Source organism: Suillus plorans, assembly GCF_016647745.1.
Source record: "Suillus plorans strain S12 chromosome Unknown HD556scaffold_26, whole genome shotgun sequence".
NCBI lineage: Eukaryota > Fungi > Basidiomycota > Agaricomycetes > Boletales > Suillaceae > Suillus > Suillus plorans.
In genome coordinates this window covers 333,818-348,919 of record NW_024537410.1, presented here as the reverse complement: position 1 = coordinate 348,919, position 15,102 = coordinate 333,818, and the positions used below count along the sequence as shown (strand labels likewise).

General features: G+C 47.6%; 5 protein-coding genes across 5 annotated transcripts; 1 reads left to right on the top strand and 4 right to left on the bottom strand.

The window, feature by feature from the left end:
• Positions 1–140: 140 nt before the first annotated feature.
• On the bottom strand, positions 141–1,364 carry HD556DRAFT_1236644 (mitochondrial carrier domain-containing protein; the record flags this gene model as incomplete). Its single annotated transcript, XM_041297843.1, has 6 exons — positions 141–370; positions 425–580; positions 642–863; positions 913–1,111; positions 1,162–1,230; positions 1,284–1,364. 6 exons carry the CDS (start codon positions 1,362–1,364, stop codon positions 141–143), a joined length of 957 nt encoding a protein of 318 aa, XP_041160593.1.
• Positions 1,365–1,953: 589 nt separating this feature from the next.
• On the bottom strand, positions 1,954–3,229 carry HD556DRAFT_1236850 (uncharacterized protein; the record flags this gene model as incomplete). Its single annotated transcript, XM_041297855.1, has 5 exons — positions 1,954–2,227; positions 2,294–2,364; positions 2,419–2,544; positions 2,600–2,898; positions 2,953–3,229. The coding sequence occupies 5 exons, from the start codon at positions 3,227–3,229 to the stop codon at positions 1,954–1,956; spliced, it is 1,047 nt and encodes a 348-aa protein (XP_041160592.1).
• A 1,447-nt stretch (positions 3,230–4,676) lies between these two features.
• HD556DRAFT_432561 (major facilitator superfamily domain-containing protein) lies at positions 4,677–6,890 on the top strand. The gene is made up of 10 exons (XM_041310583.1): positions 4,677–5,012; positions 5,057–5,076; positions 5,129–5,236; positions 5,286–5,371; positions 5,420–5,432; positions 5,483–5,704; positions 5,754–6,131; positions 6,185–6,301; positions 6,357–6,497; positions 6,549–6,890. The coding sequence occupies exons 1-10, from the start codon at positions 4,866–4,868 to the stop codon at positions 6,748–6,750; spliced, it is 1,434 nt and encodes a 477-aa protein (XP_041160591.1). The 5' UTR covers positions 4,677–4,865; the 3' UTR covers positions 6,751–6,890.
• Positions 6,891–9,038: 2,148 nt separating this feature from the next.
• On the bottom strand, positions 9,039–9,245 carry HD556DRAFT_1236645 (uncharacterized protein; the record flags this gene model as incomplete). The annotated part of the gene is made up of 1 exon (XM_041297844.1): positions 9,039–9,245. A coding segment is annotated over one exon (207 nt), but the record flags the coding sequence as incomplete, so codon positions are not given.
• Positions 9,246–9,294: 49 nt separating this feature from the next.
• Positions 9,295–15,070, bottom strand: HD556DRAFT_1370258 (SNF2 family N-terminal domain-containing protein). The gene is made up of 11 exons (XM_041302921.1): positions 14,568–15,070; positions 14,462–14,518; positions 14,380–14,415; positions 13,784–14,320; positions 13,129–13,734; positions 11,961–13,069; positions 11,838–11,910; positions 11,378–11,789; positions 10,058–11,321; positions 9,933–10,007; positions 9,295–9,878 (listed from the first exon to the last, which is right to left on the bottom strand). Exons 1-11 carry the CDS (start codon positions 14,787–14,789, stop codon positions 9,407–9,409), a joined length of 4,863 nt encoding a protein of 1,620 aa, XP_041160589.1. The 5' UTR covers positions 14,790–15,070; the 3' UTR covers positions 9,295–9,406.
• Positions 15,071–15,102: the final 32 nt, after the last annotated feature.

Below are 15,102 nucleotides of genomic sequence, written 5' to 3'. Positions count from 1 at the left end.
CCGTTCCAACTTCCCAGCGTCTGCTCACCACAAACTAAGTCGGAATTCGAACTCACACCACCCTTCATTTAGCCAAAATTCACAATGTACATCCTTAAGACTTTCTGTATCTGCAAATGAATCTCCTCGAATGTATTAAATCACTCCGAGTACCGATCTTGCGACGGTGAAACTTTCATCGTCTCGATGATCCCTCTCACTTTTTCATACACAGCGAACACGATCGCCTGTCCGGGAGCCACTCGCAGAACTCTCGGCGTAATCCCTTTGTAGAACGACCGGACGCCTTCCTGTTTCCACATATCCTTTGCTATCGCTGCGATCCGCTCAAACGCTGTGGTTCCTGGTTCATACGTGGCCTTTTGCAATCCTATCGGTGTCATGGATTACTTGGTTGTAGGCAATCCTTGTAAGATGAACTTACGAGTTTTAATCGTGTCTATCGGAGCGTTCGAGAAGGGTCCCATAGCACCTGATATGAGTCCAATAATCATGTGTTGGTATGAAGGTAAGTCCTTCAAATCCGGCTGGTATGTGTGTGCCAATTTCTTAAGTTCCTGATATGCAGTGAAGTTCGCGCCTACGATCACATTATCCGTGAGCCTCGTCACGGTATCAATGACAGATCTCGTTAGACTGACCTTGATTAGTAGCTTGCCGTAAAGCAGTGAGCGAGACGCCTCTATAAAGGGCCGAAAAACCTTCTTCACGTATGATCGTATACACCGCATGACCCGCATTACGATATCTTGGAGCTTCCAGCGGATCAGCGAGCGAATGTTGTTGCGCCTGCAGACGGATCTTCACCACTTCCATTGGACAGACGACCGCGACCGCCTCGGTCGTCCCAGCGGCGAGCCCAGCTAAGCCGAGAGTTCAGTTTCCATCACGCAATGACTTTGAATAGATTACCGATGAAGATATTCCCCACCCTGGTGTTTCCTGTTGATTTATCTGCTAACCATTCTTTGTAGGTCTCAAAGCTGGCAAATCGGATGGCCATCTTTGGGACTATTCCGGAAAGAACAGCGCCGAGGCCCTTGTATAATGCTAATGGAGTCTCGCGTCTAACGATCATAACACCTGTCGCCAAAAATCCTCGTGGTTTTGTCTGGCGGGGAGTTAGTTGATGAATGCCGTACAACATCACTTGTGACATACCCCAGGGGCCATCCCGGATTTGGAGAGTTGCATCCGCACCTTTATGGTGTCGAGTGGTTGGCAGCATATCTGAGACCCTTGATTGTTTTATGTAGTACACGACATTGAATATACACACTTACCGCCTCCATCGCGCCAGCGATCCCTCCAGCCGTGATATGTGTAGCGAAGCCTACCGGCTTCTTGTCCCCATTTCTTGACATAATTATAGAGGACCTAGGCGTCTGGAAGGTTGGGTAGTACCAGCGGATGAAAAGCTGGGCAAAACAAAATGAAGGTGACCCTCACATACGGCCGATGAAATGTAAGACTGGCGCGGATTTAACATGTGAATATTTGGTTTTCGTCTACTATTTCCGGACCTTCCCGCGTTAGCACCGACCAAGTATTTCCAGTACTGTGCTTGGATCAATCGATCATTGATCATCAATGTGCCCGCGAGAGTCACGAGCTATGTTTTCCCCGTTCTTTGTCCGCTTTGCATCCGAATATTGGTACATCCGCGTATGCACTAGTCAAAAAACCGGGCGGCACATCGATGTCAAGTCGACAAACAAGTTGAAACAATCAACCAACGGCTCAGAGCTGCCGATTTAGATGAGTGAAACAGTAATCTTTCCGGAACAAACGGGAGTCTATTGTGGATCCGGGTGTGAAGCAGATGCATAATGCGTGCCAAGGTTTCCGATGGAGAACGACAAGAATGCGATGAAATGAAATGCGTCGGACTACTAAGGTATTTAGGTAATCGTTGAGGTATAAGATCCAAGGATGTATGTGCTATGATGAACGTTAACTGTCGTTCGCGATTGCGTCGCCTTCGGTCGTTCGTACTTTCTCCGTGGCAGCAGGTATCGAGCAACAATCTTTAAGCAAAGGCATCGATTGTGACAAAGCCGACACAGGTAACGAATTTGGCGAACTAGACAGTGTTTCTTCGCCTGATGGTTTAGGTTCTTCGTCATGCGGAAACTCGTTTGATGCATGAAGGGACTCGATATCGTCATCGTGAACTGGGCAGAAAGGACCCTTAAAGAACCTATGTTGGGCGTATGCGAATGCAGGTCTGTTCATGTCCCGTGCCAATATATCAGGCTTACGATACAAGACATAAGAAATTGGTGACACATACGTCAGTGCAATGGAGAGCGCAATCATAACCAATGTGCCCGTGGGCGGAAAGTACCCATTACTCGTGGTGTCCTGCAATCTGATTAAACTGTGATTGTTTTTGAGCAATTCAAGGTGAGTACATACCACGACATGATAACTGTTTCTGTCAATCAGATATCTGAGGCCCCGACTCATGCCAGATTGCTGATTAACAGCCAAGTCGGTCCCCAGGACGCACAAGAAAGTACCGACAGATGCCGATCCTAGAAGCTATTCGATTCAGTCAGGATTCAAGGAGACCATGAAGGACGGATTCAAGGCTCACCAGTCCAGCTCGCTGTTTCCAAATGACAAGTACTGCACTCGCGAGACCACAAAATGCTACGAGTAGCCAATTGACGAAGAACGCAGCAGGCTCGGGTACCAATAGAAGGTTACGTAGTAATACTATCCGTATCCCGATGGCGAGGCCACCCTGTATGCCTAACTGGAGGAGCCCTACCATACGACCCACTTCTAAAAGCCCGAAGATAAAACCAAAACAAAATAGTACAAGAACTAGAGCTGTCAAGGTAATGTCCGAAATACCGACATTGTCTAATGTATTAACAAAAACGGACCATGCTGTAGATGGGTTAGGTAAATTTTCATACGAATGAATGATTAGTCGCTACGCACATGTTACAGCCACAGATAGGCCTATGGCCGCACCGGTGGTGAGGCGCCAGCCACGAAAGCCGGCCAGCATGAGCGGAACGCCAACTGTGAATGAAAACGCAATCCACAAGACAGCAGGCAGTGAGAATCCACTACCGCTGCCATCGGTTGCGAGTCCTTGAGGAATTTCATTTCCAGTGAGTGGACTGTAAACCACGACGGTCCCGTTTTTGTTGGTGACAATGACATTAGGATCTTGGAGATGTTGAAGTTGATGAATAGGCGTGGTCTGTGCCATAGCTCCTTGCAGCAGGGTACTTGCGAGAGCGGCGAAGGCTAGACATGGTACGAGTAGTAGTCGTTCGCTGTGGCGACATCTGCAGCGCGTTGAAACCACCATGGGTCTCCTGCTTACGCCAACGGCGAGAATTTAAAGAGAGACTAATTATAATATAAGACAAATGCCTTGATGGAGAGGCCTGAGCTAGAAGACAGGCCAACAAAATTCAAACGAGCGACAATCAAAATGAGTGGGGGTCAGCGTCTTGAGACGCTTTCTTGAAACGAAGACGAAGACGACGGAACGAAGAAAAAGACTTGTTGCTATTGCAATTGTGCCTTCCGTGAAGGTCCAGACTGCAATTGATCCGGTACCCGAAATCAAGGTTTGAGCATTTCAAACTGGTTACTTATTACGTCAATTCACTATAGTAAATTACGGCATTACAGACGGCCAGGTGGCGGACTTTCGAATCACCCGTTGGTGCTGCGGTGTAATTTCAATGTCCGACGTGCCGTTTGGTAGCCATCAGCCTTGCCGTGATGCGTGCCGAACTTTTCTGCGCTGGATGGGGATGCTCTCATCACTAGACTACAATCGGCATCCCACGCACTTTCGTATTTCTAGCTACTTGAACACAAGATATTCTCATTTCGACCAATATAATATTGAAGCAAAATCGAGTGAGATAGTTGAAAGCATGTAGAAATGTCACCAGCTACCGATACGACGCATTGACGGCCCGGGAGTTCAAATTGCACTTTGGAAGTGCTGGGCACCCTGGCGCATTCGGGTGGACTGCGGGCTTCGTCAGACCGGTCGTGCATTCAGGCTGCAATTGAGCTTACATAGACAACCCCAGCTCATCCAGACAACCCTACGTTACATGTTGTGACTTGCAGTGACATTTGCGTGACTGCCGTATGTGTGACACAACCTTCGTTCAATCATCTTTATTTACCTCAATGGAATCAGTAGCCTTTGGTATTATTCCTCGCAACTTGCCAAGATCAGAAGTAGTTCCCTTCAGCACTTCAACTTTTTCAGTCCTCTTACGGAGCCGCAAATTCAGCGGCAATGTCGCCGGACGAGATACTCTCTGGACCTGCAAGAATATCTCTGTCGTGGAAGTGTCCACGTGAAGGATGCTTCAAGATCTCGTGCAATCTCGACAGCAATGTCAACCTCTTCACAAGTGTGCAAGGTTTTGCCACCATGACTTGGCAGGGTCGTCTGCTTGGTCACCAGCACCATCTTACTTGAGGGTTGGTTTTCGCGTTCTATTGAATCATTCAAACCCATCCGTGTCATCATAATCTAGATTATATGTCTGCGAGTCTCAGATGTCCTGGAGTTCTACCAGGTCCTACCCCCCCTGCACCCGAGTTCTACCGTAAGTCGAGCACAACCAATTTGGCCAGACCAGTTGGCAAAACTGCGGAGGCAGTTCTGTCAACATCACTACCATAACTGCATGCCACGCACACAGTCATTGCTTATAGCAATTTGTTCAAAGCGGCCCGAGTACCCTATTGGATGCCAGTCGATATTTAATTAATGACCGTGCCAGACTATTATCTGTCTTTGTTTCTCACCTGCACGTCACAAAGAAGAGGCTTGTCAATTCTTGCTGCTGTGTTTTTGTTTTTGAACGATGTCTGCTCTCACCGATGCGAAATCGGAAACCGTTCATGTCTCGTCTGTCTTATCCAGCCATGCCCGTAATGATCTCGAGAGGAGATTGGTAAGGAAGCTCGATCTACATCTGTCCGTGGTCGTGCTTTTGTATGCTCTAAACTTTGTGAGTCTGAGTTTTTTATTACTTTGTGCTTACCCCTTTGTTAGATCGACAGAGGGAATGCTAGGTATGTTACGCATTTTCATACTCGTTTGTATGATGTCTTATGTCGTCTACAGTAGTGCACGGTTGGGAGGTTTTGAGAAAGACCTGCACCTGCATGGAACCCAATACGCGACGATCTTATCTATCATGTATGTGGGATTCAGTGCCATGCAAGTGCCAGCGTAAGTTGCATCCTTCGTCGAGGGAAAGTTTATTGTGACTTTCTTTCAGGAATATGTTTCTGCACTGGCTAGAGAGGCCTGCTATCCTTATTCCATCTTGTATGGTGATATGGGGTTTAGTGTCAGCATTAACAGGTTTGTCGACATTGGTCACTCATGACCATGAATACTAACCGTACCCAGGAATCACGCAGAAGTATGCATTTTCGCCGTTCGTCATTGTGGCGTCTGATAGTTCGATACAAGTTATACCCAGGTTTTTCTCGCCCGTTTACTTCTTGGTTTTTCCGAAGCTCCTTTCTTCCCTGGCATCATGTTTCTTATATCAGGATGGTACAAGCGAGACGAGCTCGCTGTGAGAACGACTTTCGTTACTTGTGGAGGCGTGCTCAGCGCTGGGTTCGGATCCCTGTTTGCATCTGGTATACTTAGAGGCATGCAGGGAAAACTTGGTCAAGCCGGATGGAGGCGAGAAACATTCGTCTCTTATCATTCGCTGAAGCTGACATATCTACAGGTGGTTGTTTTACATCGAAGGCGGCATCACTGTCATGGTCGCGATTTGTGCATTCTTTATACTCCCTAATTTCCCTCACAACACCACATGGCTCACTCCGGAGGAAAGATCGCTCGCTATCACTCGTCTTGCAGACGACGGCTATGGAAGACTTGACGGGCCTGGGAAACGGAAGACCATACAAGGACTGTGGGATGCTTTGTCCGACTGGAAGGTATGGTGGTTTTCAGGCGCGATCATCATCGATTATATGTCGCTATCATTCGTCCTTTACTTCCCGACGATCGTCGCAACAATGGGATATGATGTGACGATTACTTTGCTGCTAGCCGTTCCTCCATGGGTACTTGCCGCTATTGTAGCTTTTGCTCTTTCAAGGTTTGTAAATTAATTTTTTGCTCTGTCTCGAATCGTGTCTCACGGACGATCAGGTACTCTGACAACGCGAAAAAGCGTTGCATGTACATTTTTGCATCGAGCGCATTGGCTGCCCTTGGATTCATTATATCCATCTGTACGATGAACATGATTGCGCGCTATGCTTCCATGTAAGCAGAGTCGGCGTCTAATAGAGTGATGCCTTGTGTACTCAGAGACGTGCAGGTTTTTGATGGCTCAAATCGCCGCAGGACAAATGATTCTCTGGGCATGGATAAACAACACTTTTGCCAGAGAACCTGCGAAGCGAGCCGTTGCTGTCGCTTTGATCAGTGCGATGTCTGCGGTGGGGAGTATCGTCGGATCGTTAGTGCCACCGATCTCTCGCTCTCGCTGATTATTTACAATCTCTGATAGGTTCCTCTGGCCTCTCACCTGGGGCCCGACATATCGTTATTCCTACGCCGCCTGCCTCGCAGCACTTGGGATGTCATCGATCATGCTTGGTTTCATGCATTTGCATTTGAAGCGGGTGAATGAGCAGATTGACAGAAACGAGCAGAATGCAAAGGATATCAATGACCTTCAGGTCCCTGTTGGTTTTAGATATCTGGTGTAGTCAACGATCCATGCGAATCTCGCATCAAGAAATTATGGGCGATACTATTGCTTATCCCGCAAGACACAATGTAACTTTGTACCGTTTGGCTGTAAATTATGACAAAGCTTAAATTTTGTTGTAGCGACTTCTTTCAATCATACATCCTGTCGTACACTCGGCTGCTGGACGCCCTGCGTAGTGCGTCATATATGAAGTGAGCCCTTATATGGGACGGAAGAAAGAACATACGCTCGGTCCATTACTGGACAAGAGGGATGGAGACAGAGGGTTTCTTTGATGATGCCGTCGAAGAACGGTAGTAAGGATCATAGGGCAGTGACTGGCATTATCCATCGTTTCCACGGTACGTCGGATTTCCCGCACGTCTGCCACACTTTCCTCGCCAAATATGGGGAGCAGGATGATCACTGCGATCGTCCATACCTTCCAGAGTTTTCTAATCAAGGAGTTGCAACGCACCATCGTGTGTATGAGTTCAGACGCAAAAATGACCAGACATACCCGATCTTCCGCCACGCTTTCGCATACGGGTCATTTTCTGCTGCCGAAAGGGTGTTGGAGGAGTACCTTTGCAGACGATGCGGTGTAGTAGCGTGTTTTTGAGAAGACGGGATTGAGAAGTTGACGTTGCTGGTAAGACATTATTAAAAGAACAGAATTTGGAGAAATGCGTCTCACCGGGTGGATGTCAGGCCTTCACCGAACATGAGTTTGCCTGACTTTGATAGTACCGAATTAATTCTCTCCGACGTAGAATGTCTCAAAGGAGACTACATCAGGAACCTTGACCAGAAACACTGCACCTTTACTAAAAAAGAAAACTGGGTGCAATGAAACAATGCCGAGAGGCATTGCAACCGACTTCAGAATGTTACGGTTGAGAGTCGAACATTTCGCATCGTTGTAATGAGATGTCAGAGAGATACACATTATCTCTCTATAATCTCATTACTGCATTGATCTACTGTAGATGGGCATGCTTTTTCGCACATACTGTCGTACCTCTGCAAAGAAATTGAAGATGAATTAGATTTTTTTCGGCCATAAGAACAGGACTTGTTCATCCGTTGGCAATTAACTGTCTGATAGGAACGACACCACGTCCGTAATGTTAGGCTTCTGGAGCCCCATCGAGAGAGGCTGAGACATACGATCTAGACCATTCCAACACAATACACCGCCTTTCTTTCGCTCTCACTTCCTCTGCGACTCTGTTAAGGTTCATGCGTTGTGATTTGAAGACAGGTGTCGAGCCCAGTCTCAGTGAACTGTAGGCCATGATGCCCTGGGCCGCTCCACGTCACAGTGAGGCCGATTGGTCTGTGCTGGAGCAGTAGAATCCGCCATAGTGTCTAATATCTCGGGACGTCCTGATCTGATACAATGTACCTGGGTGATGATGACAACGGTTCTAACAAGGTTTAACGTTTCAGGGCGAGTACGCATCCGGGAAAATCCGATCCAAAATCATTGGAGGAGGGATTTTCAATGTCATCAAGGATGCATGGGGCCCCCTCTACCCATCCACCCGATACTAGTTCAAACGAGAGTAGTGCTGGTAATGTGATCATCATGATAGTATTACATATTGTCTTCATCGAAGATCAACGTGCTGGTGGCATCGAGTTTCCATAGATTGTCCTTGCACATCGCCTTGATTAATTCCTAGCAGTTTATAGGCGTTCCTCGGAAGAGCTGATTGATCATGCTTTGAAACCGTCTTTCATCAGATGGCAACGACCCTTCTCATCCTCTCTGACATAATTATTCGTTATGAAAGTGGTTGGATCTTCGTTTGAACTGCTACGTGACGAGTCGAGCTCAGTCATAGTCTCTATTTGAGCGACTAAAGCCGAAGAGAAATGACCTTGTTAATCAATCCACAAGACAGTTAAATGATGGGCATGGACAGCTGGTTGGCAGTTACAGGACCATTACGCGGAGCGAGCCCAAGATGAACTACGACATCTATGGTATGCAGTTGTATGAAACTGCATGATTATCCTTGAACCAGAGATGCAGTGGAAGGTCAGTGCGTAGTCATGTCACGATCCTTTGCGGAAAACAGCCTGGGCAGCCTCTGCTAACGCAAGTTCTTTCGCCTCCTCTTCGGCCTGAAAGCAGTGTCAAGAAGGATAAGACGATGTGTAAAATGTGGAAACTTGCAGTTGTCTGTTCGCGCTGCTTTGCTTCAGCTTCTTTCAATGCCATGTACTATGATAGTCGACGTGAGTTGCCCTCATATGCTAATTGTAGTCGGTTTTCTCACCTCTGCACAATTTGCGTCAGAAAGTTGGGGTGAAATTGGTGGTATACATCATCTCACCTCTCCCTTTCGCTAGTGTTTCGCGGTGCACAGCATAGCCCATGAATACTCCATACACGCTTAGTGCAGCCAGTCCACTGACGAAAGTGCGGTGCAGGACGTCTGTTATCATCATCTTGCCCGACCTGGGGACTGCAACGATAAAATTCGAGAGCGTGGAATAGGTGAAAATGACTCCCGGTATTGTCACGTAAATTGCGCGAACTCCCGATTAAGTTCCGCTCATCATACTTTCCGATAAGTAACAACATATATAATTTGATAGATAGCACTGGGAAGAACCAACAGTACAAACAACCTAAACATCAACAGAATACGAGACTGCCATCATAGCCGCCAATCTCTGAAGAAATCGTGATCCATCCGGACAAAGCTAATCATGTAGTCCGATACTGCCCCTCCTTCGTCCTCTTCCTCTGCAACTTGGTCCATCTCGGAAACATCCAACATTTCCTTACCAGGAGGTTGATCATCCTGCGCATTATCCGGCAACCTGCCTTCATTTTCAATTTCTCCTTCAGCACCGAAGTCAGCTTGATCAGCGCCTTCCATCACATCTTCTTCTCTCGCGGCTACAGCGGCAGCATGGACGTCTTCCTTGTCCTCAAATTCAACTAGAGCCTTCGACAAAGCTCCTTGGTCATCAAACAGGGATCGCCAGTCGAATTCGCCTTTTTGGATGACGAGATCGTCCAAGGAGCGCTTTTGATTAGCTTTCAACAACATGGCTTCTTCAACCGAATGTGCAGAAATAAACCGGTAGATGTGGACGTCTCTTATCTGACCGATGCGATGAGCACTGCGAAAAGGTTTGATCACTTATCACCATGTAGAAATTGGGGAGCCATCTTACCGATCCTCGCACTGTTTGTCCATTTGGGGATTGAAGTCGCTATCGTAGAAGATGACGGTGTCTGCTCCAGTGAGACTATTGGCATGGTTAGCAATCAACAGACCAGGCAACCTACAAATACTTACTTGATACCTACTCCACCTGACCGAGAGGAAGAAATGAAGCAAAAAATCCTGGAGTCTGCATTGAACCGCTCAGTGATATATTGTCTGTCTTCGATTTTGGTGGCTCCATCAAGACGAAGATAGAGATAGCCATGAAAGTTGAGAAAAATCTCCAGAATATCCAAAATCCTTGTCATCTGTGTGAAGATGAGAACACGGTGTCCTTCCAATTTCTTCTGTCGGAGAAGGCGACTAAGTTCTTGCAGTTTGCCACAATCATATTGGAGAAGGGATGGATCTGGGAACGCTATCTGCAGCTTGACGCTAGCGTGATGCAGGACGCTATCGAAGTCAGGTGACTGACAAGATATAACGTGCTCGCATCCTGCCAGGGCAAAACAAGGTAGGTCCAAAGCAACTGCGGCTGGAGTGACGAAAGCGAACCTTTCGACCACAGGTTGCAGCTCTTTAGCCCGGTCAGCGTAAGTCTTAACTGCCGAATGAAGAGGCAGAACCATGTCCATGAAAGGATGGCTGATGTCCAACGTGGAAAGGGGGAGGATTGGTCGATGACACTGCTTAGCAATAGTCAACAACTCTTGGCTGTAGACCGGTAACCGGGTACAACGCAGGCGATTGAGGTAACCGATTTGTGCCCAGCGAGCTACTTGTGCAACTCGCTGTTGGTATGCATGGTAAGCACGATATCCTTGAATAGTACGAGTGTCCTTTGGTGGCGGCTCCTCAGGCATTTCTGAGATAAGTGGGAGCCGATGTGTCGCATCAAGGCGCCGCGTTTCCAGAGCAGGAAGTAGAGGTACGTTTTGTTGATCAATAAACCGCAGGCCAAGAAGATCAAGATTAATACTGTCTTCATCACTCGCCCGAAGAAGCTCTCGCCGAACTAGTAGCTCCTTGATCTCGAAGTCTGCGGCGACAGAACGTGTCATAGCGAAAGATGTTACGATCGGACGGACCTCAAAAAGATCCGGATGATTACAGACTTTGCGGAGCTGCATGAGGATATTTGCGATCTTCTGGTAAACACCAGATTGTAAGGCGTCTCTGGTATGCGCACGATCCATGAACTCGTCGTAGAGGAATCGCTGCCGCTTGGATAAGGGACACAGAATGAGATGCTCGTATTTGCTGGGGAGCTCTTTCTCAACGTCACGTTTGAGACGGCGGAGTAGATAGGGACGCAGAACTGTGTGGAGTTTGGTCACGCGTTGCATATTTTCGTCGTCCAACAAGGTACCCATTTCAATCGCTTTCTCCAAGGGATCTAAGTATCGGAAGTAAGCAATGATCCATTACACCCCAAAATGCAAGTGTGCATACTTGAAAACCATTCGCCAAACTCTTTTAGGTTGGCGAAGTTAGTACCAGACATCAGGAATTGCAAAAGTGCCCATAACTCAGTCAGATTGTTTTGTAGCGGGGTGCCAGTCAGGAGAAGACGCCGAAAGGAGCGGAACATTAAGAGAATATTCCATCGTTGCGACTTGAAATTTTTGATCATATGTGCTTCGTCCAGTATCATGTAATACCAAGCTTTGCGCTTGAATATGTGAGCATCGCGACTAGCGAGCGTGTATGAGGTTATGCAGACATTGAAGTGGTGCTTGTTGTACCACCCTTGACGAAGCTCCTTGCGGCGTTTCGTCGATCCGTGGTAACTCAGAGTTTTGAATCCAGGTAAAAACTTCTTGAATTCCATTTCCCAGTTTAGGAGGACACTTGTGGGGACAATCTAGATGGCTGGTTGGTAAATGCAAAGGGTAACAGGTGAGCCACGCACAATAAGATGCGGACCCCATATTCCACGATCACAAGCTAGATGAGCAAGGAGCGATATTGTCTGTATAGTTTTCCTATTGAATAGAGTGAGCTAACGCGTTAAACAAGGGACCCAAAAGCATACCCCAATCCCATTTCGTCAGCAAGTATGCCGTTTAGATTGTTGACATGGAGGCTTGCAAGCCATTCCAAACCGGATTGTTGGTATGGGCGGAGGACACCCCGTAATAACACGGGAACTTTCACCTTGTCTTGCGTGTCCCAGTGGACGGGTGCAACGGCGTATGGTTTGAGATAGTCTGGTACGTTGTCCTCTTGTTGATGAACGTCTTCTGCTTCGTCAAATAACTCAGACTCGTCGACTTCCATACCAAACGTAGGTGATGAGGGGCGAGAAGATGGTGTCTTGACAGCTGAGAAGCCTGTATAATCGTCTTTGGTTTCGACTTCAGTGGCTTGACCCATATCAACGTCGTCAGCACCTAGAGTCAAACTGCCCGGGTTGGATTCGGTGATTGTTGTCTTCAACTCCTTATTGCGATTAAAATTCGATTCAGGCTCCTCTTCATGGCCAGCAACAGTGCTGGCTGGTGAAGGCGCGTCATTGAAACTCTCAAAATGGGGAGACCTGTAGTCTTCAGTCGTCTGCTCGTGCAAAACAGAGTCGGAGTCGGTAGGAGTCTCCCGAGACATCGGCAATCTGAAAGGGAGAAGCAGAGGTGACTCCACGGCCATAGCAGCCTCCGACTCTTCGTCATTCATCTCGGCATCCAGTAGATTAGCACCAGCTCGGGAGGTAGCGCTCGAAGTATCATCATCAACTTCAAACCGAGGGAGTGATGGCCCCAGTAATGCTGACGCACTGGTTCCGCCCTCCTCATCCTCATCCTCCTCTTCTTCGTCATCATCATCATCATCCTTGGTGCTTTCTTTTTCCTCAGCATTCTCTGTATCTCGGTCACTCGCCTGTGACGAAAATTGCCGCTCCACGCCATCCGTATCTCCCTGGTCTACTTCAGACTCTGAATTTTCCGAGCCTTCAGAGTCGAATTCCGGTTCCAGGAAGTGACCAGAAACACTACTGGATCTACTGCGAGACATATCACCTCTAGCAAGTTCTGCTTGCTGAGTTTCCAATATATGACCAGATCGATCAAGGATAGCATCTAAATGCTCATGACCACGGCGCCTTTCCTCAGCCTCCGCGCGCAGTCGATGTTGTTCCCGAATGTGCTATGTAGAGGAAAATTAAAATTAAAAGCAATATCCCCGAAAAAGAATATGGTGCGTACGAAGACAGCTTTTTTCCATTCACTAGTGACCATCTTAATAGTTGCCTTCGCCAAGGCACGAAGTCTTCTCTCTTCATGCATTTTTGCCTTATCCTCGCGTTGTGCCCGTTGATCCCAATACGCCTTGATGCGGCTCGATATCTGCGCAGCAATAACTCGACCTTTCACCTGCTCCTGTCGGGAGCGTTGAGTAATCGCTTCTAAGATCACATCCCAAGTGTCCCGATCTTGCTTTGGTTCGTGGAGAGTTACGCCACCCCTTGTTTTGGACATCTCATTGAAGGTCGCGTTGTCAATAATGAGCCGACCCTGTTGCCGGAAGCTCTCCATCTTGTCCAATAGTGCAGCTTTCTTCTGAGCCATGAAATTTAAATCGTCCTCGCTTAAATCTGATTCATTAATGGAGATATATGAGTTCAAAAAGCTAGAGAGCGAGGAATGGAACCGAGGTCGAGGGGGGTGCTGGCGGGGATTAGAGTACAATGGTGGTGGTGGTCGCACTATGAGCTTGATGCGTCTGATATTGAATTGTGATTGTGGCGGCTCAGCTTCACTGGGAAGTTGAGAAAGTGTTGGTGGTTCTCGTATCGTAGTTGGAGGATGTCGCTAAAAGATGTTTGAATGAGTAAGCGGCAAAGAGGTAATCGACACTCACCAAAGACTTGCGACGAGCAGAGGTTTGCAAAGGATCCAACGCCATAGCATCTAGTCCAGTTGACTTGTGCCCTAAGACATTAGGAATCTCCGCCATTTCCGATGCGAGACCCTCCTGGAATTTCCGCTTCTTTTTTGCAGAAGGGGGAACAGCGGACGAATCCGTGGGGGAAGCAACAGCAATATTCCTCTTCTTGCCACGTACGAGTCCCACGGAAATAGAAGCCTCGCCATCCGCAGGCAAAATCGGAGCCAGAGCTCGAAGTTTCGGAGGCTGAGATATATATTTCCCTTTCCCAGGCTTCTTCGGCGTAATCAACTCAATAGGCGCGGCACCATTGACTAGATCAATGGCCTTCTGTTTCCCTTTTGATTTAGCGGAGAGGGGTAATTCCGGTTCGTTGTGCATTCGAGAGGTAGTGGAAGGTAAAAGTGGTGTAGTAAGGTTTTGAACGCGCTCAATATGAGCCCTCCTTGTAGCACGCGATGGACCTGCCGATGTAGAGGCTTTTTCGAGCAAGTCATAGTTCGACTTATACTGAAGATAGGATAGGTCGTTCCGTAAGTGTCATAATCTTAGTGTCCTTTCTTACGCACCTCCTGAAACACAATCGAACTGTCCTGCTTTGCAATCTAGGAACAATAAGTGCCGGAAAAGTGCAGACTCAGAAGAGCTTACAGTTGGGTCATATTCAATGAGAGTCACGAACTTCTCCAAGTGAAAAACCTCCCGTACCTAATCCGAATATGAAACAGTGAACTCCCCTGTTGACAGAAAAACTCACCATCGTATCATGTTTGTCCATAATCTGATCCAACTCAGCCTGTCTTTCAAGTAGCATTGTTGTTCTTTCAACAGCAACATCCTCCTGCGACACCGACTGCGCACCCTTGGTTACCCCGTTCCGTCTACCGCGACCCTCCCTTTTCCCATTCCCCAAGCCACCCTTAACACCTTTCTCGCTCTTCTTCGACGATGCCAACCATTTTGAATGTTTTGTCGGCATGTTTCGCAGCCATAAACGAATATACCCCGCTAGCACTAGCCTTAGCGCCCGCACAAGTCGATCTCCTCAAATTCTTAACGGTTTGACGAGCTTCTTGGACCTCTGGGCCAGTGGAAAAGAGTGCGGCCCCACTGGTGAAAAATTATGAGACTAGATTCTGAACTAGCTGGTCGTTCGAGGTTTCGGGGAAATGGCAGCCCATTTTTCGACATGATGTTGATGTTTGTTCCGAACAAATAGGAATGCGAGCATAACGGACGCTGTAATACTAACTTGACCACGTTTGTGCAGCGGGTGCAAAACCAAAAATCAC